Below are 25252 nucleotides of genomic sequence, written 5' to 3'. Positions count from 1 at the left end.
CTCCTCATAGGCTCCAAGGGAATAATAAAGAATCTCCCGGCAACCCTACAAAGGTTGCTTGTAAACAAAAAACAGCAAAGCTAAAGTCTCTCAAGTTTCAATCAGAGAACTCATTAATTAACTAGGAAGATTCTCCAGATCAAAAAGTCGAAGTCTTTCCATTGTCCCCAATTCCTGCGCCGAGCCCCCTGCACCCCCCCCCCCCCCCCCCCCCCCCCCCCCCCCCCCCACCCTTCGCCATTGCCATCACCAGCATTGCGCTGTGCTCCTTGCCTTCCCCTACCATCGCCATGGAATGCTCCCATGGGCTCCACAGAGCAAGAGGTAGCGAGCTCTCTTTCTCTCTCCTCGTGTCCCCAACATGCTGCCTCTCTCTAACAACCAAGCTTGCGCACTTGTAGTTGCACCTTCAGTGCTGGAACGCATGCACACAAACGAGCGACTTTGCGTCCTTTGTGCGTGCTCCACCCATAGCCTGCCCTCGTGAGCGAGATGCTGGCTAGCTCCTTGCACACACATACATCTACTTGCCCATCTGTTCTCAAAAAATCTCTTGCAATCCTCTGCGACCCAAGGTCCACACAATGCTGCATTACCGCCGACAGAGTAAAAAGATCTCCTTCTCTCTCTCTCTCTCTCTCTCTCTCTCTCTCTCTCTCTCTCTCTCCGCAGCTTCGTGCCCGCATCTGACATCTCTCTCTCTCTCTCTCTCTCTCTCTCTCTCTCTCCACATGTTTTCACCTCGCTTTTTCCCCCTCAAAGACACACAAGGTATCTCCTCAGATTCTCGTCAATAAAGCTCTTTACAAAATTGGTTGGGCCTACTAGCCCAAAAATTTTACAACACCTTTACGCTCTTCGCTCACAACTAGCCATGGATGTCTATCATGTAATAATAATCTCACTATCTTGTCCTCCTCAGATTTGAAAAAAAATAAAAAATTCTCACTATCTTTGTAAATTTTATAAGAATGACCCTTGTGTTAGCGGATGTTATCTCTCCCTACCAACATGGATTTATTAAAGGTAGATCAATATATGATACTACCAACATGGATTTATTAAAGGTACATCAATATATGATAACATCCTCACAGCCATGATATATGGAATATGTCAAGTTCAAAAAATAGGAATGTTTCTTTTTTGCAAAACTCACAATGGTGAGTGGATTATATTGATAGATCTAAAAAATTACATAATTGTGATATGCTCGTGACGAGTCATGATCACTTCATACATCAGTTGATGGGGTGCCACCCCATTATAAAAGATGAGCCAACACTTTCACTTTTGCACGTCCGTAATTACGGCCCCCAAAGTCCTCTTCCACTTCTTTGAGTTTCTTTGCTTTCCAATGGGCGATGATCGTTGCCCTACTTTCTTGGACTATCTCCGTGAACTTAGCTACACTTCTAGGGAGTTCTCAGAGATCCGATTGTTCCAAGTGTGTTTAAAGTAGCAATACCTCACAATTTGTGTAGCGATGAGTAGTGTATGGCTCTTGAATGTCTTCCCCCCCAAGAAGAGATCGTTCTTGTAGAATCCTATTTTCTAGGTCTTTTGGACCCATTGCAAATCTTGCTTGCAAGACCACAGATCTTTGGACACTCCTTGAATAGGTGAGAGAGGTCTTCACAAGCCATTTTACATTGCGAGCATCTATTTGCCCCAATTTCCCTGGCAAGTACCTTCACTCTAGTTGGCATGGCTCCCCATTGCACCTTCCATAAGAAGACCTCATCCATTGACGGCACCATATATTCTTGACGATCGTCTCCTACCTTGACCTTGGCCAATTTCTTTCCCACTATTTATTGAGTGGGGAGAACCAATCCTATGATTCCATAAGGGTGAGATACACATCCTAAGTTTGGGGTTTAAGGAAGTGTCTGTTCACAGGCCAGTGCCAAGCTTTCCACTCGAGCTTGGATTCACAGTCCTTCGACAAATACCACCTAGTGAGCCATTCAAGGGCTCTACTGATCAACAATCTTTCTAACCCATTGAGGCTAAAGTCAATAGCTAGTTGATCTATTCCTTTCCAACAGCATCTGTTGTAGTCCCACAATTGGCCTATACGCATAATGCCTTTGTTATTAACCTTTCTGGCAACCTTCCTCCCAAAAGGGGTTAAAAGGATGCCTCCAGTTGGAGATCCAAGGGGACCATTTGGATATAGAGTTGTGGAAGTACCTTGACAACTCTCCCATTTCCAAAGACACCGTTGCGCTGTTGCATTTTTGAGTAAGCTCACCTGTCGTACCCCCAAGTTTTAGGATAGCCCATTGCGGGGCCAACAACTTGTTGTGTACCTTGATCCCTTTCCATTGCCCACCTTGCGAGCGTATCCTGGAGTTGTCCATCATATCCTTAGCCGTAATAGCCCAAGCTTGGTGTTGCTCAGCGAGGGCTACATCTGCAACTACCCAATCTAGCACGGATCTGCAAACACCTGCAACTTCAAACTCAGATATCTTGCACTATGTAGCTCTGTTTGATGAGCTGTCTGAACCTGCCCATTTAGCACGTCAAGTCTACATATCCATGCCAAAAATCAACACTTTGGACACCCCTCACCTCCATCCTATCAGCTCTCTCCGGAGAAGTTTTTGTATGAATACCACATAAAACATACATCTCCAATCATCCTGATATCACATCAAATCCTAGCATAAACCATAAGCTTGGTAAAACATGAAAATGCATGTAGATTCACATCTTTCACCCCGTGCCCGCAAAGCAGCACAACATCCACCCCCTCTGAACCTACACATCCTTTGATATACCAACCATTATTCCAAAGTGCAAGCAAAAGCTTGTAAACATATAGACATTGTCCCACTGTGAGCATGCTTTGAATTTTTTTAAAATATGTGGCCTTATTAGAATATACCCTCCTCGAGGATCATAGGGAAAACATAAGAGTTTCCCAACGGTAGATCATAAGCACGAATTAACCCTAAACCATCATGAACCCCACCACCTGGATCATAAGGCATATGAGTCAATTGTCTCAAACAATGTACATGTACATCTTCACCTGGATCAAATGGCATATCGATCAATTTTCGTGGATCATGCATATAACCATCTCCTCCTAGATCAAAAGCTAGTAGAAAATCCTCTACATCGAGTCTACATTATAGGGTAACAAAAATTCCCATACAGCATCTAGTAACATTTGATATTGCCATCTCCCTTGTGCATCATGCTCCTAATTGTTGATCATCTATCACAAGTAGGAACATTGGCAATGCAACTTCACCCCTCTAGTATTGGAATTTTGATCATGCATATTTGGATACATCAAGTCACTCAAAAATCCTCTTCATTGGACTCTCGAGATGCATCGAAAAACGTTCCTCTAGTTTGTATATGCCCAAACCCAAATAGAGCATCATCCAACAATTGCATAAGGTCATCATCAACCACATACGGATAAACGTGCTTTGGCATGAAACCAAATTTCTTGATACCCTTTGCATCCGTAATTGAGAAGCCTTCCAAAGATTCATCCAGTAATCACATAATCTCTAGGTCCACCTCTTCAAAAGAATCTTCCACCCTACATATCTCATGCTACAAACTATGCATTCCACATATGGTATGCATACTAGCCACATATGTTGTAGACTGCTCATCAAGTTTCTCCCCCTCATCCAAATATCTTTAAACTTTTGTAGCACAAAGCCCAGCATGCATATTAAAAATTGCATCTACGTCCCTGTCCATATCATCAGCACAATGAACCCAATCAAATGCAACACCAAAAGATTGCAATTCATTATGCACCCCCTCTGAATAAGTATCATCAAGTTCACAATCACTTTGCCATATTGAGAGCTCAGCATCCCAAAATCTTGATAAAGAACGAGTCTGCACCCCCTCTAAATCATCACCATGCGGATCTTCAAGGACATACCCTTGCTCATACAAGCCCTTAAAACATGGTGTATCCAAAGCCTGTAATTATGATATACACAAGTCATGTAGGTGCTCATGTACATCCACACCCTGTGAACCCTCATGTGTGTATAGACCCTCTGAATCCTTATACTTTTCTTAGCCCTATAAGTCTTCAACTTCAGCCATTAGCATGGAATCTGCAATTCCAAGCTTTGCATAGACAGCTTGGACAACCTCTTCATCATCTTTATCGTGTAACAACCTATCATCCTCAAGAAAGCATTCATCAATAGCAGTTCCTAGCTTAGCCCTAATCTTCTTGCAAACCTCCACATAGGTAGGCATATTAACACAATCCTCCTCATCTTCATACATGCTTGGATCCCATCATTCTCAGATGACAATAGGTTTAAACTTGCTCCAGCTATGCAGATGTTGTTGCTGAAGCTCCTAGAGTCTCTCAATAAAATTTGGGATCACAAACCTATCAAATTTTAGAATCTTATTCTCTTTTGGCACCCCATGTAGCTCTAGCTCCTCTTCATTTGAATCCAAGTATCCTATTGGATCATAACCATCAAACATCCTTGCTGATAAAAAACCGAGCATTTGGCATTTTCAAAGGCAAACTGCTTTGCAACATCTCTCGCTTCCAGTCATCTAGCGCTTTGGATTCCCTCTTGCCCATTGTTGAATCTGATAATTGAAAAAAATTGTGTTCATCTGCTTCTCAAATCCACCTAGTTCACCTTTTGGGGACTGCTGCAATCCTCAGTTCTCTGTCATCAAATTGGCATCCAAATTTTGGTTCATATTTTTGTACTTGATTTGAATATTGTTGCTGCAAAATAGCAGCTATTAACCCCATAATCTGCTGCATATCTTTCTCTTGGTTTGTCGACATGGTTGGCTCAATCTACCCTGGTCAAGTTTCATGCCGGGCTCACCAAAAAATATGTCAAAGTGTGCAGCTCTCCGAGGTCGACCGGGAAAGTGTTGGGCTTCTGGCTATAGACATATAATCAGCCGAGGCATAAACCAAGACCAATAAGTGCAAATGGAGTCTATTTAGAGTTAGCAAGAAGATATAGAGATTATTACATAGCAATTTTGGAAGAAAATCATGACTCAGGACACAAATAGCAGTGAAAATTAAATTAAATCTAGTTATTGACACTTAATTGATGCTGGCAATCAGAAGATGCTTCCAATAAAAGTATATTTGAAACCCTATTACAAATCGATTGCATACTCCATTGTCAATATGCCTGTTGATTTGCAAACCCATAATTAGAAATCCCCAATCCCTCTGAAGAAATCTATAATTGCCAGACAAACCCCATCATGTATAGCTCCCTTGCTCATCAGTTCCCAAAAGATTTCCTTTTTTCTCTCCCACTTCACCTTCCTTCTTGATGTTCGATTCAGCCCTCCTCAACTTCCTTCATGCAAAAATCTCCTCCCACCCTCCTAGTTCTTTCAATTGAGAGAAAGAGATGGAGAGCGAGAGATTGAAGCTGAGATCCGCTCAAGTTTGCATGCTTCCCTCTCTTCCTCTCCTTCGTTCATGCACCAAATCTCCTCCCTCAGTCCTTCATTCCTCTCATTGATGTCTTCCCCTTAATTCTCTCTTCTATTTTTAGTTATCTTTTACTTTGGTTGTCACATTGTCGTGACAAGGCGTGTGAGCCCCGATGATGACATGGCAACCCAGCATGAGGACCATCAACAAGCTACCAAATCTCACCAAGAGGCAGGAACCTACCCATCTTCTTGCTATCCTTAATCTATCAGGATGGCTTTAAGCCCTATACCACTCATTTGAGTTCTTCCTTTTACCAATGGATACAATCAATTTGCTGCTTTCTTGCACAATCTCTATGAGACTAGCAAAAGACAGATCATTCTCAAAGATCCGACAGTTCCTGGCCTTCCCAATTTGCTTAAAGTAGCAAAATCGAACAACTTGCATCCAAGTAATTAGCACTTGGTTTTTAATCACCATCACTCCTAGGAATAGGTTGTTCTTGAAAAACCTTGTTTTCTAGAGCTTCTGTATGCATTTGCAAGTCTTCCCCACCATGCCACTTATAGTCGACACTCCTTGAATAGGCGAGGGAGGTCCTTGCAAGCCATTTTCCAACCTGAGCATATGTTAGATCCAATCCCTCTATCAAGAACCCTTACTCCTTTCACGATAGCCCCCTATAACACCTTCTAAAGAAAGTTGTTCATCCATTGCAGGTTCCATATGTTACTTGCTATCGCCACCCATCTTGCCTGCGACAATTGATTCCCCCAAATCTTGTTGAGGGGGGCAATCCAATCAACCAATATCATTAAAGTGTGGTAGATATCCTTGGTTTTTGGTTTACAAAAGTGTCTGATCCTAGGCCATCACAAAGCTTTCCACTTACTCATGGACTCACACATCGGCATACAGTAGTTATCAAGCCCTTCCAAAACTCTACTGACCAGTAGTCTTTCAATCCCACTAAGGTGGAATTGGGTAGCCAGTTGGTCGTGTCTGCTCCTTTCTAGTTCCTACTGTTGGTATCCCAAAAGAGGATCAAACGACTGAGGCCTTTATTGTTTATCTTTCTGACAATTTCTCTCTAGAAGGTGTCCAAAAAAGTAGAGTATTTTAAGGCCTTAGAAAGGTTTCAAAATCAATACCAAGGACTAGGTGATACTCCATGGGGAAATATTAGGAAGTAAGAGTATAAAAAATGACATAACATTGTCAAGTGGCGTGGGGTCCCATAGAGAAGTGAAAAAAACAAGCTTCTTTGAAGCTATTTATAGCACCAATTGTTGGTACGTGGTGCTATAAGAAGAAACTCCATAAGGGCTTGATTTTATAAGGGAAAAATTTGTATGTGGTGCTACAAGAAGCAACACTGCAGGGGGAAAAATGATCCCCCAAAGCTATGTGTACCACCACGTGCTAGCAGATGGTGCCAATGCCATTCTAGCCTCGTGCGATAGATGGCTGCTCCTATAGCTCCTTGGTCTGTTCGTCTCTAGCTGGCTGCTTGACTCGCGTGTCTGGTGTTGCAACCTGCCTTTCTAGAATCCAAGCAATCCTACGACACTTTCCAGTTAGGATTGCAATAGTGTTAACTTTACCCTCTCAATTTCCTTTTGCTTCGTTTTTCCAAAGGGGATCTTTCTTGATTCTTAATAATAACAAGAAATGGGAGGTTCATGGATATGGTTATAATTGATCAAATTAAATATGAGAAGTTAAAAGTTAGTTGTCCCTTGTGTGGGGATATTTGTGGCTAGAGATTGATTGGCTTAGAGGTTATGCTTAATACAAAGAAATTTTCAATTTGACAAGCCACTATTCTCTACAATGTCCACTGCTCATTCAATGATCTTGTATTTAATTCCTCGTCTATTTTTCCTTTGGCGTTTAGTCTTAAACTCGCTCAGGGGTAGGGCTTCCCCCCTCACTAAGAGGTTTTTCCCTTGTGCTTTGTATATACACCCATCATTCTAATGTTATTGTATCTAGTATTTTCACACTAAACAATGTGTTTGTGTTTACCCTCACGGCTCACGGACACCCCATCACCTACGACGGAGGTGTATTATGTATTTGGTAGAGTCAGGTATCGGGCTTGTCGGACCAATACGAAAAGGGTTAGAGTGATCGCCGATGAAAGGCGCACTCTAACTGGGACATTCAAGGGATTAGTTGGCTAAGCCTGGGTGCCCAAGTGTGAATGGGGTGAGCTCATATAAAAGCCAACTAAACCTAAAATTCACTCATTCTCTCATTTGTGCAATAGAAGAGTGCTCTTGCTCCATCTCCATCTCCATCTTCTTCTTCTTCACCTCCTTGTGTGTGTGTGTGTGTGTATGTGAGAGAGAGAGAGAGAGAGCGGGAGAGTGTGTGTGCGATCGAGCATTACGAAGGCACGACGGCGGCGAAGCGGTTGAGCGCGGCACGGCTGCAGCTTCTTCTTCATCGCGGCGAGGAATCCACCACGAAGGCGAGCGTAGAGCGGTGAGTGACACACCCTTTGCTCTCTTGAGCTTGCTAGATTAGTCTTGTTGTGTGCTTGGAGCCATTTGTGGCTCGCACACGGTGTATCGGCAAGTCCCTTGCTTCAACAGTGCGGCAAGGAGCGCACATTTTTGGCGCCGCTACCGGGGAATCGCCTTGCACTAAGCCCAAGAGGCACTTTGTGCTTCTCCTATGAGTTGTTTGTAGTAGGAAAGAAGAGGAAGTGGAGAGGAATGAGTTGTTTTTCTGTAAGTTGTTAATTTTTGTGTTGTCTGCAAGTTCTGTGATTTCTGCATAATGTTGTGTTTTCTGTTTGCACACAGTCTTTGCACAATTAGTAGTCGTTAGCTTGTTTGCAGTGAATGAATAAGTAGGAAGGCAGTTAGCAATTTCTGTTTGCACACAGTCTGTACACAGTTTTCTGTCAAGGTTTGGCTGCACACAGTCTTTGCACAGCAAGGTAGTGAGAGAGGAAGTAGGTGGACAGTTAGCTCAATGTCAGTAAGCAATTAACAGATTAGTCAGTGGTTAGCAGCACTATTAGTAAGTAGATAAGGTAGTGAGCTGTTGACTGGGAGGTTAGGTAGGTGAGAGTGTGTGTGGCCAAGAAAGGGTCACCTAAACCGCGCGCGGTCATCGCCAAAAATAAAAAATAAAAAAAATAAAAATAAAAACCGAAAATATTTAAGCGTGAGTGACTGGGGGGCTACACTAAAATTTTGATCGAGATCCCAAGCCCAAGCCCAGGCCTCAATCCTCAGTCTTATGATATGTACTAGACTCACTCTTATATATATACCCTACCCCCTCAAGAGGGAATGAGAGCATGTGGGGCAAGTCCTCCACTCTCCTCCCTTCTCTTCCCACTTGCACCCTTAGACTTTCTAATTTGGGCCTACTTCCCTACTAGAAATTGACGGTTTTAGGGATTCCGAGGGCATAAAGTGACCAAACGGAGGGCTGTAAAGCACAGCATGTCCCTCTGACCGAGACGCTTGTTTTGAGCTATCATACGTTCTATTCTATAGCTGGGTCAGAAAAAAAGGACCAAAAAATCAATAAATAAATAAATAAGAAAAGACTTGGGTTGCAAAACACCCAAAATTACTAGGCGAGCAGCCTTCACGGGCCCTCACTGACACTTGTAGGGGATCCAAGTCATATGAACCTACGCTCTGGACGAGTGTTAGAGCACAAGCATATTGGTAGTGCCTCCATTTACGTGGGCACCCATTATTCCTCCACCCTAGGTTTTGGACCTTCGGCCGGGACTCAAGGTAGCGCGACCCAAGATCCTCATATCGCGTCTAGTGATTCTTCCTCTGACTACGAAGTCATGGAGGGGTATCCTACACCAAACCCTGATAGTTCAAGTCAAGACATGCATGCCATGGGCCCACGGCCCGGGTCCAGCGTGTTTAGCCGCTTAAAAGAGACCCTTAGTAGAGCTACTCGCTCCGAACATGCGGTTAATGAAATAGATGAAGGGAGTGGGGAAGTAAATTCGTCATTCATGCCTAAAATGGACCCTATGCTTCTTGAGAGTGTGCATGTGAATGTTCCATCCACTGCACCTCCTGATCCTTTGGGACTATCTCCCTCTGAGGTTTTACTACCCGATGGTAGGAGTCTTGCCGAAGTACAAGAGATCGAACGCTATATGCAAGCAACAAGGGAGAGGAAAATTGAGAACCTACGAAGGCTAGAACAAAGTCGAGCCCTGAAAGCAAAGGCTCCTAGCACAACAATCATGCCAGCTGAGCAACCGAGTGCTCTGCAGGTAGCAGTCACGGAGGGGCAAGCTATGGGGAGCAGTAATGCTTCCACTTCAAGGGAAACCTCCAGTACGCCAGGCCTAGATGGGATATTCCTAAACGAAAATTGGGAGTATGACCTACAAGCAGAAGCTTTAACTGATCGGTACACAGGACACACCTATCATGTGGGTTGGTTAGATGTTCTACAATCCACATCGGGTGCTACTAGCATAGATGAGCAACAACAGAAAGTCTGTGATGTCCTCCATAGGATTATCGAGTTAGAAAGACAGAACACAGGGATCAACATGCCTTCAACAGGCCTAATGAGATTCTTGGATACGGGAAAGGCCAACCAACCAACCCTGTCACAAATGGAGACTCCCTCAGTGAGCCCCATTGATCCTCCATATGTTGTTTTGCCAGGAGCCTCAGTACAATCTGAGCCCACAAGTGGCAGCTTTACCTTCCCAGATCTAGCCCAATGGTGAGCATGACAAGAAGTACACCATGGAGTTCATTTGTTAACACTGCGCCGATGCCTAGTAGCACAGTGCCCCCAACTATACCTACATGTATGTATCAATCATGTGCACCTGTCGTACCTCAGCCTCATGTAGCTCCTACACCTCCGATTATTCCAAGAGCTTACAATCCACAATGGAATTATCCAAGCTCTTATACAAGTGGAGCCATGCCATTTAATAATAACATGCCATATCAGGCACCCTCTATGCCTAGGGCCACGCCTGTAAACTTTGGACCATCGTCTGGTACACCACCATACGAAATTTGGGACCCAAGAGCCGCGCGTATGCCAAGGACAAGGCCAACTGCCATCTCACATGTGGTTCCAGGAGCACATACACCCATTATACCTGCTCAAATAGGAGATTTGGCAGCATTTGCTCAAACTATCAGTCGCTCTATTGCGGAAAACATGCGTAGTGCACCTGATAGAGAGCTTAGGAGCAAGGCAGTTCAAGTAGCTAAGCTCACATAGAAATTCAGTGGAGACGGAGATGCTAGAAAGCATATGGAAGTCTTTGAACATGTGTGCGATTCCTTGGAAGAGCACAATGAGCTACATAAGTGTAAGGCTTCGAGTTTGACCCTAAGCGGAAAGGCTGGAGATAGGTATAGAACCTTAAGAGTAGAAGAGAAAACGATCTACTCTACTCTTAGGAGACTGTTCTTAAAAGAATACATACGAGAGGGAGTACTTTGGGGTGTAGCCTCTCAGCTCCAGAAAGCCCAACGAGAAGAAGGTGAATCCGTGAGAGACTTCATTAGTCGCCTAAAGAATTTGAATTCTCGATGCAATCCAAACGAGCGATTCAACAACAACCAATTGCTCGATAGATTCATTAGGGGACTACGACATGAAAGTATCTATAATGGCCTAGTCATTAGAGGTATCACTACTTGGGAAGCAGTCACCATGAATGCAATCCAATTGGAGGATAATTTAATGATTGCAGGAGAAAGAGTGTCTGCCGAGCCGAAGTCAAGTAGCTCGCAAGCATCAGGGCATGAGCCAATGAAGATAAATCCAATCGTGAAAGAGCAAACGATATCTGAGATGACTTTGGCATATCTCACCAAGGCCATCCAAGAAAGCCTTAGGGGTAATCGTGCTCCACAAAACACTCATATGTATCCAAGAAGGGAGCAACAATGGTGCTCAATTTTCTTGGGCCCACATACTACGAGTGAATGCCCTACTTTCAGAGTAAAGTTTAACGGGACTTGTAATGCGTGTGGTAGGTATAGCCATCAAGCAAAGGATTGCCTAATGCTTAAACGCATCATGGAAAATAGACCGCCTATAGCTTGGGCAGACTCACCTCGAGTTCCTGCATTGATGCCTACCCCACCCATGGAGAAACAGTTGCCATTACAGCACATGGTCCCTAGAACCCAAAATGTGGTCCAAACCACACCGTTGCCACCTCCAGTGCTAGGACCGCAACCCCCTCATCCAAGAGTTACACCTATGAACCAAATAGGTTGCGAGTCATCTAGTACTTATGTAGATTGCGAAGGGGACATAGACCCTAGTATCACCTATGGAGTCGACATGCTTGAGGAGTGTCCCATGTACTATATGGAAGACCATTGGGGAAAAATCAAACCGGTATATCAAGCTACTGCGCTAGCAGCAAGAGGCCAAAACATTAATAGTTTTGCCAGGAGACCACCTCTTCAGTGCTACGAATGTGGTGGGCCACATCGAGTAGCTGAGTGCCCCATTAGAATGCAAAAGAATGCTGCGCTAATGCAAACAAGTCAAGGGAGTGCATTGGCAAAAGAATGCTGCGCTAATGCAAACAAGTCAAGGGAGTGCATTGGCAATGCCAATACTCATTTGTAATCGTTGTGGCATAGATCATTTGATCGCACAGTGTCCTAACAATCCAAACGCACCGAAAATCACACCATTGAACTTAATAGAGATTGTTGATGGGACACCACCAACTATAAACATAGCACCAGTGAATGCACTCACACGGTCGATGCTCCAAAAGCAAAATTACACCCTTGAAGAGAGAGATGCTGCATCCATTGACCGAGCGAGAAAGAAGAAAACACGAAGAAAGAAATCCCTTAATGCTTGTAGCTCAAAACCTAGTTCAAAGACTAACATAGGGACAGGAGAGGATCCCGTGTATATGAATGACCCTGAGGATGACTCAGATTCGATAGAGACCACCGAGACCAAAACTATTACTACAAAGGAAAAAGACAGTGAGGAGGATCACGAGAGGGAATTACGACGAACACCAAAAGAGTATTCAAAGTTAAACCACCCAGTTGTGAACCCCCAAGATAAGCCACGAGAGACGAAAAATGAGGATTGCAAGAGAAAGATTGGAACCTATCCAAGCGAGTCGAGTTCAAACATTTACCAAAATCAAAACCTTAACAAGAAACAAAGGTCATATAAGAGACGACGATATCGAGCAAATGTGAGAGCTAGGATAAACAAGGAAAGATCTACTGCAGAATGGATTAGCTATCTAGGGACATGTGATGCTCATCGAAAGCTAGTAGACAATTGGGGTGAACATCTCCAGAGTGTCATGTGGTGCAGCCCGCGACCCATTGACCTCGCTCAATTGGAGGTTACAGAGCCAAAATTGAGTCGAACTATAAGAAGACATCAAAACCGAGAGTTAGCACAACAACAAAAGGAGGCATAACTAAAAGAAAGGTCTCCGTTAGGACAAGAGCCTGCTGACTTACATACGGCTCCTGAACATTTTAAATCTTATACCACGGGGGAGCGAAAGGTTGTGTATGCCAAAGCCCAACGAATACCTACCAATGGAAGCAGTGGAGTCTATGATGGTCCAGCGATAGTTAAAGAGATAGAATTAGCAGAACCAGGTGAGGAGTCTAAACCAGTCTTTATTGCTCAAGACCTTACCGAAACTGAAGAGGCTGTACTTAAGGAGCTCCTCAAGGAATACAAGGATATCTTTGCTTGGACATATCATGAAATGAAGGGCGTTCCACCTTCTGTGGTGCAACATACAATTCCCATGATCAACACTGCTAAACCCGTCCAGCAACGACCCTATCCAATGAATCCTAAGTACGCCAAAATTGTACAAGAGGAGATTGAAAAATTTATCCAATGTGGATTCATATACCCTATTGAGCACTCAGAATGGGTTTCTTCAATAGTCATTGTGCCAAAAAAGAATGGGAAACTAAGAGTGTGCCTGGGCAGCCACTAGGAGAGATCATTATCCCTTGCCATATTCAGAACATGTGCTTGAAAGAGTTGCGGGCAAGGAAGCTTTTAGCTTTTTAGATGGGTACTCTGGTTACAATGAAATCACAATTGCATTAGAGGACCAAGCTAAAACTGCTTTTATCACAGAGTTTGGAGTGTTTGCATTTCGTGTTATGGCTTTTGGCTTAACGAATGTCCCTGCTACATTCCAACGATTAATAAACACTGCGTTTAAAGAATTTCTAAGGGAGTTTTGTGAAGCTTTCCTAGACGACCTTTATGTTTATTCTTCTTGGGAGAAGCATTTGGTATATCTACGAAAAATATTTGAAAGGTGCAGATTTTATCGCATCTCATTGAACCCTTTCAAATGCCAATTTTGGGTTAAGCATGGAGTCATTCTAGGGCATATAGTGTCCAAGAACGGGATATCCACAGATGAGAGTAAGATTAAAGCCATTGCCGATTTGCCACCACCTACTAACTATAAAGGAGTCATCAATGGACGGAAGAATGTCATCAATCTTATGAGTTATTAAAGAAGGCCCTAACAAGTGCTCCAATCCTGCGAACACTTGATTGGAATGTACCTTTTCATGTGCATATTGATGCATCAAATTTTTCTATTGGGTGTGTTCTAACTCAACCAAGAGAACATAAATTGGACTACCCTATTAGCTTTGCAAGTCGCCAATTAAATGATGCCGAGATGAACTACACTACTACAGAGCGCGAAGGTCTAGCTATGATTTACGCAGTAAAGAAATTTTGCTATTACCTTCTTGCTACCAAGTTTGTGTTTTATGTTGATCATCAAGCATTGCTATATTTGGTAAACAAGCCGTGTTCCACAAGTCGAATTACACGATGGTTGTTAATTCTTCTTGAGTTTGACTTCACCGTTGTTGTGAGGCCTGGGAGGAAACATGTCATGGCGGATCATTTATCTCGTATACCTAATGGCGAAGCTCCTACGGGGGTTGATGATGAATTGCCTGATACTCCTTTGTTCATTGTTGAGACAATGCCTGAATGGAGTGAAAAGATTGTTAACTTCTTAGTTAATGGTTTTCCACCCAAAGAACTCCGAAAAGATATAGCTCGAAAATTAATCAAGGAATACGAACCCTATTGCTTACTGGCTGGAACTCTCTATAAGAGAGGAAAAGATGATGTTCTTAGACGCTGTGCCCGCGAGGATGAGTATTTATATATTCTACAAGAGGCACACATGGGCGTAGCTGGTGGTCACTTTTCAGGAAAGTTGACTGCCCGAAAGACCTTACAGTCAGGCTATTGGTGGCCCACTCTGTTTAAGGATGCATCACTTTTTGCAAAGGGATGTGTTGAATGCCAACGCTTCAACAAGCCACAAAGAAGGGATAGGATGCCTCTACATCCCATCAAGGTAACCCAACCATTTGAAAAGTGGGGCTTAGACTTTGTAGGACCGATTAGTCCGGCTGCACGTAACACGCAATCACGATATATCATTGTCGCTACCGACTATGTAACCAAATGGGCTGAAGCAAAAGCAACACGAAAGGCGGATGCAAAAACAACAGCTAAGTTCCTCTTTGAGAACATTATCACACGTTTTGGATGCCCCTTTGAACTTGTGAGTGACAATGGAACTCATTTTATAAATGAAGTAATAAAAGAACTCACATCAAACTTCATGATATCTCACCACAAGTCTACACCCTATTATCCCCAAGCAAATGGCCAAGCTGAGAGTACCAACAAAACTCTCATCTCCATTTTGACAAAGACAGTCGAGGCTCATCGCACTGATTGGGACCTAAAGCTTACATCAGCTTTATGGGCTTATCGTACTGCGTATAAAGTTGCTATTAATTGCACACCGTTTAAGATGGTGTATGGCCAAGAAGCAGTTATGCCATGGGAGTTTGTCATTCCTAGTCTTCGAGTAGCTTTTCAAGAAGGTTGGGATGGTAACCCCTTAGTGGAGCGATTATATATCTTGGAAAGGCTAGATGAAGAAAGGCAATTAGCTGTGCGAAATGCTCTAGTGGAGAAGGATAGGAGAAAGAAGTGGTTTGATAGCCATTTAAAGGATAAAGACATCAAGGTTGGTGATAAAGTTCTTATGTACAGGGTACGTAATGAAAAGAAGAAATTGAAATACGCTGGTAAGGGACCATATCGAGTGTGTGAAATTACTCCGCAAGGTACCATTCGTGTGGAGACTCTAGATGGAGTTGAAACCATTGGATTCCTTAATGGGAGTACATTCAAAAGATATTATGATCCTCTAAGCCAGGAAGAGTTGCAAGCCATCCATCAAAAGAAGGCTGCCAAGGAACAAGCAGAGCTTAAAAAAATCCAAGCAAGAGTTGAGGCTCAAGAACGACAACAACGTCTTAGACGCCAACGAGAGGCTAATCTGGGAATCACGCAAGCATTTTTCGAGGACACAGATGACGACTCATTAGAATGTGAGCCACCCCTACGATACCCAATTGAGCTAAATAGCCCCTATGGGAAAGTACTATACAATGCCTTATTAGATACGGGAGCTAAACACAATTTGTTATCCTATGGAGTTTGGTGTCAATTAGGGAAACCGACCCTATCCCCGAGTACGATGCAAGTCAAGGGAATTAATAAAAAGAAAACTGCTATTCTTGGAGTCCTTCAGACCCCTGTTGTCTATGACAATGGAAGCATAGTGCAGAGGTTTCTAGTCATGCCCGCAGGAGCTATGGAAGGCAACGTAAACCTGGGACGCACGTGGATGTTGGCAACCAAATGCACTATTGATTGGGATACTGGTAGTGTCATGACGCGACCACTGACTCTTACCCCTATCATTCAAGCAAAGTCACGTACGTTGCAAACTCTAGCAATGTTGAAGGATAGCCAACATTCACAAGCCAAGGTGGTTAACTCGTCTTTGTCGGCTACCCATGAATCTAGCACTTCAACACTTGTAGTTGCAGCAAGCAGTAATATTGCAAGTACTCAACCTGCACGACCTAAGAGTACATATCAATGGGTCCCCAAGGCCTTACTTCCAACTACCTCAACCCTCCCATCCATTCCAAGAAAAAATTTCCCGGGAAAACCAAGAGCTCGCCCTAGGAGAGTCAAGACCAAATCACGATGGATTCCAAAACAACTATTAGAAGCCCAAGGCTACTATGATGGAAATGAGAAAATTTGGGTACCTAAACGTAAAATGTGTCCTTCCCTATCGACAACAAACCCATATGAGTCAAACAGTGTAACGCTAAAGCCAATGGCAGACCGTGGGAAGGGAAAGATCACAGAATGCTACACACCTAGTCTAGAGCTAGTTTGGGCTCCAAGGCAAAACCAATTTATTCCACCTAGTTCAGGAAGGGGGGAGTTCCATGAAGCTTCTAGCTCCTCATGTAATACATCCATAGAGGTAAAAGCTTCTACACAGCCTCCATCTATAGTAGTGGACCTCCTTGAAGCTACAAAAGAATCCACACCTCCCATTGTTCAAGAATCACCTGATGAACCACTTCAAGTTCGATCCTGGGAGAGTACCTTACCACCCTTGCAACTTGACGAGGCACCTAGGGTAATAGAAAACTACTGGCAAAAATCCTCGCCTATTACCAACTGGAACAATTGGTTTCAAAGGGTGACGACATCATTTCAAACGGTATGATCTACCCAAGGAAGGGGGGAGTGTTTGTGGACATCCATCATTCACTTGCTTCCCTCTCAACCTTTCTCCCTGACCTCTTAATCTCCAATCTTAGGGAATGTATATATAAAGCCTTATACTCACAAACACAAGATAAAAAAGTAAAAGAACAAGAGCCATAACACAAATCATAAAAACAAATTATGCACAAGAACACGACCCTTGTAATATTTGCACTCTAACCATCATCTATTTGCGTGTACAGATATGGCTAGTACGCTATAGTCATCCACTCCTGTCTTTGGTGAGAGGTACCCTCATTCCTTTTCACAAATATTTCACATGGTCTTTCCAGTGCTTGCATGTGAATGGGATTTGATAGGTACGCTAGCATATGAGAGGAATTTTGAGGAGTTAGAATGGCTGATACGTCTCTTGACCACGTCTGATCCATACTTAGTAGAGAGCGTTTCTCCCATTGCACAAGCCTACCCTTTTGACCAAGATGACTATAGGCGTCTAGTGACCTTCTTAGTAAACATGGGCACCTATGATGAAGAAGAAAATTTACACGACTACACGGATGGCACATATGGTCTCATGGATGATGACTTTGTTTATCTCGACGACAAGGATAGGGGTTTAGCCTTAGGGTTTCCCCCCAACCTCTACAATATCCTATTCCCTTGACTCTCTAGGGAGAGTGCAAATAATTAGGTTAGGGTTCCTTATGTTTTTTGTTGTGTTCAATAAGTGTTAGTACCTTTTTCCACTAATGTGCCTCCTGGAGGTATTCCTTTTGTTTCCTAGTGTGTACAGGAGCGTGTTGCTATTGGTAGGATTTGGACCTTCATGGAATCTTTATCTCGACTCACTCTTCAAATCAAGCGCGACCATCGACACAAACAGGTGTTTCTTGTCCATTAGCATTGCCCCTTATCTTTTTTGCATCTATGATTGTCAGCTTTAATTGTGATTGGTAGCCTAATATTCACTGCATTTGCTTAGTATCAAACATTTAATTCAATGTAATTTTTTGTCATAATCACTTTTCTACGTTTAAAAATCAAGCAGTCCGACAAACTAGTTAGACCAAGTTAGGTGTTAGAAATCTTCTCTTAATACCATGGGGAATGCCTTCCTAATAATTAATGGTGGCTTAGGTTTTTAATCCGATTTAGGCAGCATTGTGTGAAATGTACTAGGGCTTTCTAGTGGGCTTGACCCTATTGACCTTTAGTTTAAGTATTATAAAGGGAGTTTACTAGTGTGATGAGCCTGGGGAGGTGTATCAGTGTTATATGACCCCCCAAATTTACAAAATTAAAATGCTGAAAATGAACAAACAAAAAATCAAAGTGCCATACTGTAAAATCTTAAGCTGGAAGAGAAATCTCAGCTTGATTTGGTACTTCACTCACATGTATTGCCTATGGTACTAGAGCCCTAGAGGTTCCAGTATGGGCGCTTTTACTTGAAAAGCAAAAAACCCAAGGCATACAAAATAAGCACACACATCAAAATTGAATCACTGTGAAAATACTTTGGAGGGTCAAAGAAAAAGTAATCAGTCAGGCGATGATTTCATGAGAAATTCCTTTTATGGTAGCTTAACTACAAGGTCTTCTAGATATAGCCTCTAGTCAGCCCTCGAACATGAATACTTGGCTCTCGCGATTAAACAACTTAATTGACCATAGAAAATTAAGAAGCTTACCCATGGTATTAATATTCGATCTCTAGTGCCTTTCGACCGTCAAAATAGCGACCCCAGACTTGTTTAATTTTTTACCTTTACATCTGTTTATGTATTTGATTACATTGCAATTTAATGTTCATTGCTGACAAATTGTTTGAAATTCTTTTACCAATCAATTTGTCTACCTAAAACTGCATATGCTTTTTAATCACTTATGAGAATGCAATTACTGTGCCAATGTTGTTTGATTTTGCAGTGACTGAAGAAGGCTAAGGACATTCATCTCAAATGCTCTTCCACCTCGACGAACGAGCTTCAACTCAATAGCTTCCGAGGACGGAATCTACATCAGGAAGGGGGGCATGTTAACCCTCACGGCTCACGGACACCCCATCACCTACAACGGAGGTGTATTATGTATTTGGTAGAGTCAGGTACCGGGCTTGTCGGACCAATAGGAAAAGGGTAAGAGTGATCGCCGATGAAAGGCGCACTCTAACTGGGACATTCAAGGGATTAGTTGGCTAAGCATGGGCGCCCAAGTGTGAATGGGGTGAGCTCATATAAAAGCCAACTAAACCTAAAATTCACTCATTCTCTCATTTGTGCAATAGAAGAGTGCTCTTGCTCCATCTCCATCTCCATCTTCTTCTTCTTCACCTCCTTGTGTGTGTGTGTATGTGAGAGAGAGAGAGAGAGAGGGAGAGTGTGCGATCGAGCATTACGAAGGCACAACGGCGGCAAAGCGGTTGAGCGCGGCACGACTGCAGCTTCTTCTTCATCGCGGCAAGGAATCCACCACGAAGGCGAGCGTAGAGCGGTGAGTGACACACCCTTTGCTCTCTTGAGTTTGCTAGATTAGTCTTGTTGTGTGCTTGGAGCCATTTGTGGCTCGCACACGGTGTATCGGCAAGTCCCTTGCTTCAACAGTATTTGGTAGAGTCAGGTACCGGGCTTGTCGGACCAATAGGAAAAGGGTAAGAGTGATCGCCGATGAGAGGCGCACTCTAACTGGGACATTCAAGGGATTAGTTGGCTAAGCATGGGCGCCCAAGTGTGAATGGGGTGAGCTCATATAAAAGCCAACTAAACCTAAAATTCACTCATTCTCTCATTTGTGCAATAGAAGAGTGCTCTTGCTCCATCTCCATCTCCATCTTCTTCTTCTTCACCTCCTTGTGTGTATGTGTGTGTATGTGAGAGAGAGAGACAGGGAGAGTGTGTGTGCGATCGAGCATTACGAAGGCACGACGGCGACGAAGCGGTTGAGCGCGGCACGACTGCAGCTTCTTCTTCATCGCGGCAAGGAATCCACCACGAAGGCGAGCGTAGAACGGTGAGTGACACACCCTTTGCTCTCTTGAGCTTGCTAGATTAGTCTTGTTGTGTGCTTGGAGCCATTTGTGGCTCACACACGGTGTATCGGCAAGTCCCTTGCTTCGACAGTATTTGGTAGAGTCAGGTACCGGGTTTGTCGGACCAATAGGAAAAGGGTAAGAGTGATCGCCGATGAGAGACGCACTCTAACTGGGACATTCAAGGGATTAGTTGGCTAAGCATGGGCGCTCAAGTGTGAATGGGGTGAGCTCATATAAAAGCTAACTAAACCTAAAATTCACTCATTCTCTCATTTGTGCAATAGAAGAGTGCTCTTGCTCCATCTCCATCTCCATCTTCTTCTTCTTCACCTCCTTGTGTGTGTGTGTATGTGAGAGAGAGAGAGAGAGAGGGAGAGTGTGCGATCGAGCATTACGAAGGCACGACGGCGACGAAGCGGTTGAGCGCGGCACGACTGCAGCTTCTTTTTCATCGCGGCGAGAAATCCACCACAAAGGCGAGCATAGAACGGTGAGTGACACACCCTTTGCTCTCTTGAGCTTGCTAAATTAGTTTTGTTGTGTGCTTGGAACCATTTGTGGCTCGCACACGGTGTATCGGCAAGTCCCTTGCTTCGACAGTGCGACAAGGAGCGCACAGTGTGCATTCCTACAACCCTAACTCCAACATTCACGTGGATCACTTGTATATACACCCATCACTCTAATGCCATTTTATCTTGTATTTGCACACTAAACAATGTGTGTGCATTCCTGCAACCCTAACTCCAACAATCATGTGGATCATTTCCACATAGGATCCTATTGGACCAAGGTGGTACATGTAAGAACTCATATCAAACACACAAGATAGGGTTTCCACAAAAAAATAGTTGGCTTCATGGATCAAAGCCCACAGACCTTTTGTGATCATATGAATATGATATGGGTTGCTCATTGTTATATGTAGCAAATACAAGACTATTACAAACGACATACACATGAGAAGAGGAGACATATTATCTTTTAGAAAGCTGAGTAGGTGCTCTTATGAGTTCTGAGCATTCAAAAAAGCTCAAATACTAGAAAAGTAAACCTTCCAAGCTCTAGAAAGAATATAGTTACAATAAAAAATAATACTAGAGATGAGGCAAGAGAAAGCTCATACCACTGTGCATAACATGCAAACCTTCAAAGGTTAAGCAAAAGGGGGAGGCAAACAAGAGAACCATAAAAAATTTTAAAGACAAGAGACAATACAAGAGATTTCTTGTGCAATGCAGTAAAGAGAAGAGCAGATATACAACATTATGGGGTGGTGGGACAACTTTTCATGGCAAGATAAAGGTGATCTCTGCTTCTTGCCACCATTAACTAGCAACAATCAAAGGTTACCCATTGAATGGAAAGCAGGTTTTAGAGAGATAAACTGGTTCAAATCGGATGATGCACGGAGTTTCCATTTGCAAGGAATTGGTTCACACTTGCATGAAGGTAATTTGATTGCAGCAAAAGGTTTTCCCTAATTTGATGCACCTTTGTCCCTTGTTTGAAGAACATATGAAGGATCGTGTGTGTATTGGACCCTTCACCACTTTCTCTATTGCATGTTCTCCTTAGGAGCTTTTATTTGCACTCTAGGTTGCTCGCATTCCACTCTCTTATCTCGAGATAGAGTTGCGTATTTGTGTTGTCCCTAACTTGGGGTCTTTAGCCTATGTCAAATGCAAGTGGATCTCCTTTGGTGTTGTCCCTAAATTGGGGTCCTTAGCCTATGTGAAATTCAAGTGGATCTCCTTTGGTGTATTTGCTTTGACATAGGTAAATTGCTTGAACTATTTGTTTCCGTGCCAATTTATACTGAAGGACAATGATTCTTGGTGACAGGGTGAGGTTGCGTGCATGTGTGTGAGGCATAGTGTTCGGGCAAATGTGTCTCGGCTTTATATCATGTCGTTTCCAATTTCAAAAAAATGCCGGTTGAGGGCAAGAGGAAAAGGAGAAATTTCGTCCCAAAATGGACAAAAATAGTGTAAAAAAATATCCCTAATTTTCTAAGATTTCGTCTTGGCAAACTCAGGGAAAGGAATTTTATATGTTTGAAAAAAGAATTTTTCCCGAACACTAGTGAGGCATATTGTGAGACATTATAGCACTCCCATGTGGTGAGTTAGAAGACGCAAACGATATAATATGTTGGTTGCTTTGACACACAGTATTATTCGGGGAAAAAGAAACCAATTTTGAGAATCTTACATGATATTTCAACCTAAACTATGCCAAACACTTCGAACTTTTGCATTTTTGCAAAAGCTTAAGAAAGGCATAGCCACCACCACCTATGTTTACAAGGCATTTGAATTTCATGACTCACAATGCGAATTTGGAAATCTCAAAATTTCAAGGCAAGCAACAACATAGTATTTCAAGGCAAGGCAAGGATTTTAACAAGTACTAGTATAGCCAGCGACGAAGCTTCCTCTCCCTCTCTCTCTCTCTCTCTCTCCTTCCTTGCGTCACTGTGTTTCCTGGACGTTGCAGGCGACACTGTCGGATTAATCTGCTGTTGACGCGTATCAAGAGGAGAACCAGAATTCCCTCCCCCTTTATCTATTAGTATAGATTCAACTTTTGGTGTGATGATACGAATCTAGCTTTGAATATGATAAAGCACCTGTAGATGCGAATATGGAATTGGTGAGTGGTATAATTACCTACCTACTTTTAAAGCAGAAGGTACATGTAGCTTTGGGAGAATGGACTATTTCACCTACTTTCCTTTTCCAACAGAATATCACTTACTTCGAGGAGACACAAAGTCCAAAAATTACAAATAACAAGGTGAAAGTTCACTATGGCCTACATAAGGCTATTGAGAGGAATGTGAGACAGGGTGAGAGAGAAAATGAGAAAGTGGCACTAGCATTTCAAAGCATTTGCTGTCACATGTCAATTGTCTAGATATTACAATATATTTCAAAGCATAAAAAATAATGAAGCATTGTAAGAAATTGAGGAAAAAACAATGTGAAAGAAGATGGGAAAGATTTATTGTGATCCAATACCCAATGCCCCTCTTTAAAGAGGGAGGTGATCAAATGTGAATTCCCTCTCACTGTTACGGGACCCTGGAGAGCGGCCCGTAAATGGGACTTAGGGGCCGTGCGCGTTCGCCGATCCTTCACCTGAACACAAGTTAGCCGACTTCACAACAAGTTGAGCAAGTATTTCAAAGGGACGCGCGAGACAAGATTTGTAGAAACAAGCCCGTGACGGGCGCTTTGTATTGATTCAAAAAGTTGATTACAAAAAGGGACGGAGGCCCCTCCGGCGCCTTTGAAGACTGGGTTAACCTAACTCCAACCTAGAATGGATAGATGGTTTTATGGACGTGAGGACTGCCACCCCGGCTCCGGTTGAACAACCGGCCCCCTCTTAGCTACCCGGCAGGATGCGCACGGTTCACCAAGAGTGGAGTACTACTCCCATATAAGTCCTTTAATTCGGGGCGCTCAGGCATACCACCCAAGCCCCATGGCCTTGAGGTAGAAATCCCTCTCAAGTAATCACCGTCGGTCCCGTCAAGGAGCCACGGTTCCAAAAACTAATCAAAGTGCCGAAACGGCCCCGCGGGTGCGTCCCGGGCCGTTTTGGACCACGGGACCCCCGGGGACCCAGCCACGGCCCAAGCGGGGCTCTCACTTGCATAACGTCTTTCGGGGGATCCCGGAGTCGTGTTTTGTCCACGGGAGCGACGGGTCCACGAGTCGTCATGTTGGCCCGCGGGGAGCATGGCCGCGGAGAGGGGCAATTCACCAAACGGTCCCCCTCAAGTGCCGTCCACGGTGGGAAGTTAGGTTAGCGGGAGTTAGGTTAGAAATGGGAACGTGGACCGCTGGGCCACATGAGGGACAGCCCATGTGGGGGCGCTAGGGGCAAGGAGGGACCGCCGGCGCGCGCGAAAAAGTTCCCTCTCACGAGGATCCCAACATTCTCCCCCCCCTCAAGGAACTTGACGTCCTCGTCAAGACTGTAAAGCATCTGACCACATAGTGCATACATCGCATAATTGTCGCATAACGCATCTTTATTCTGCTGAAAAACCTGAGCATAGCTGTGCTGAACTAATGCATCCTATACTACTGTTGTACATGGTTGTGGTCTTCTATGCCCTAGGCATGTGTTTGAGGTCCGGAATCCTGTAGTACCGAAGCAACAACTGCTTATCCATTGCAATGACTCTATCTTCTGGCACCCAAGTGCAATCTGACATTGGCCGCCCTCTCCACTTTACATAGAACTCTAGGTTGTTGCGCCTGAAGCGGTGTTTGATGATAATTTCTGGCTCAAAAGGGTTTACTCCTTTGTCTAGCAGAGGCACATGGCGGCCGTATTTCCCATCAACCTGAAATCGTTTGAGTAAGCTGATGTGAAAAACATTGTGGATCTTGACGTTGGAAGGTAGCTCCAGCTTGTAGGAGACGTTGTTGAAGTCTTGTAGTACCCGGTATGGACCGTAGAAGCGGTGGTTGAATTTGGGTGTCAAGTTCTCGGGAAGGTTGATGTTCTGGGCACTCACCAGTACCAAGTCACCCTTCTGAAAGAACTCTGTTCGTGCTTTTTCGTTATGTCTGGCTACATACTTATCTTTGTACTTCATCAAGTGCTTTCTGGCTACATCCATACGTTTGTGCCAAGCCATCAGAAACTGCTCAGCATCCTGATCTTCTGCATGCATAGTGCCCGAAGCAAGTGCCATGGGCGTAATCACCTCTTTTCCTGTCGCTAGTTCAAATGGTGTGTAACCTGTCCCCGAGTGCACACTGCTATTGTACTGAAACTCAAGGACTTCCAGAAAATCTGCCCAATCTTTTAGCAACGGATGTAATCTTCGATGCCTTGATTGATTCGTTCAGTCTGCCCATCTGTTTGGGGGTGATAGGCCGAAGAGAACCTGAGCTGCGTACCTAGGAGCTTGAATAACTCCCGCCACATGTCGCTTAAGAATCGCCCATCGCGATCCGAAACAATGGCCAGTGGAAGTCCGTGATTCTTGAAGACATGCTTGAAGAAAAGCCGGGCCGTCTGGTAGGCTGTAAGGGGCGGCTTTGCGGGAATGAAGTGTGCCTGCTTTGAAAAGTAGTCCACGATCACGAAGATGGTAGTGAATC

General features: G+C 43.8%; 1 protein-coding gene across 1 annotated transcript; it reads right to left on the bottom strand.

Moving 5' to 3' along the window:
* Positions 1-24246: 24246 nt before the first annotated feature.
* On the bottom strand, positions 24247-24840 carry LOC147464878 (uncharacterized). The gene has a single exon (XM_086523569.1). The coding sequence runs from the start codon at positions 24838-24840 to the stop codon at positions 24247-24249; it is 594 nt and encodes a 197-aa protein (XP_086379695.1).
* Between the last annotated feature and the right edge of the window lie 412 nt (positions 24841-25252).

Source organism: Adiantum capillus-veneris, chromosome 1, assembly GCF_014529385.1.
Source record: "Adiantum capillus-veneris isolate H3 chromosome 1, ASM1452938v2, whole genome shotgun sequence".
Taxonomy (NCBI): Eukaryota; Viridiplantae; Streptophyta; class Polypodiopsida; order Polypodiales; family Pteridaceae; genus Adiantum; species Adiantum capillus-veneris.
This window is presented reverse-complemented; position numbering and strand designations above follow the sequence as displayed.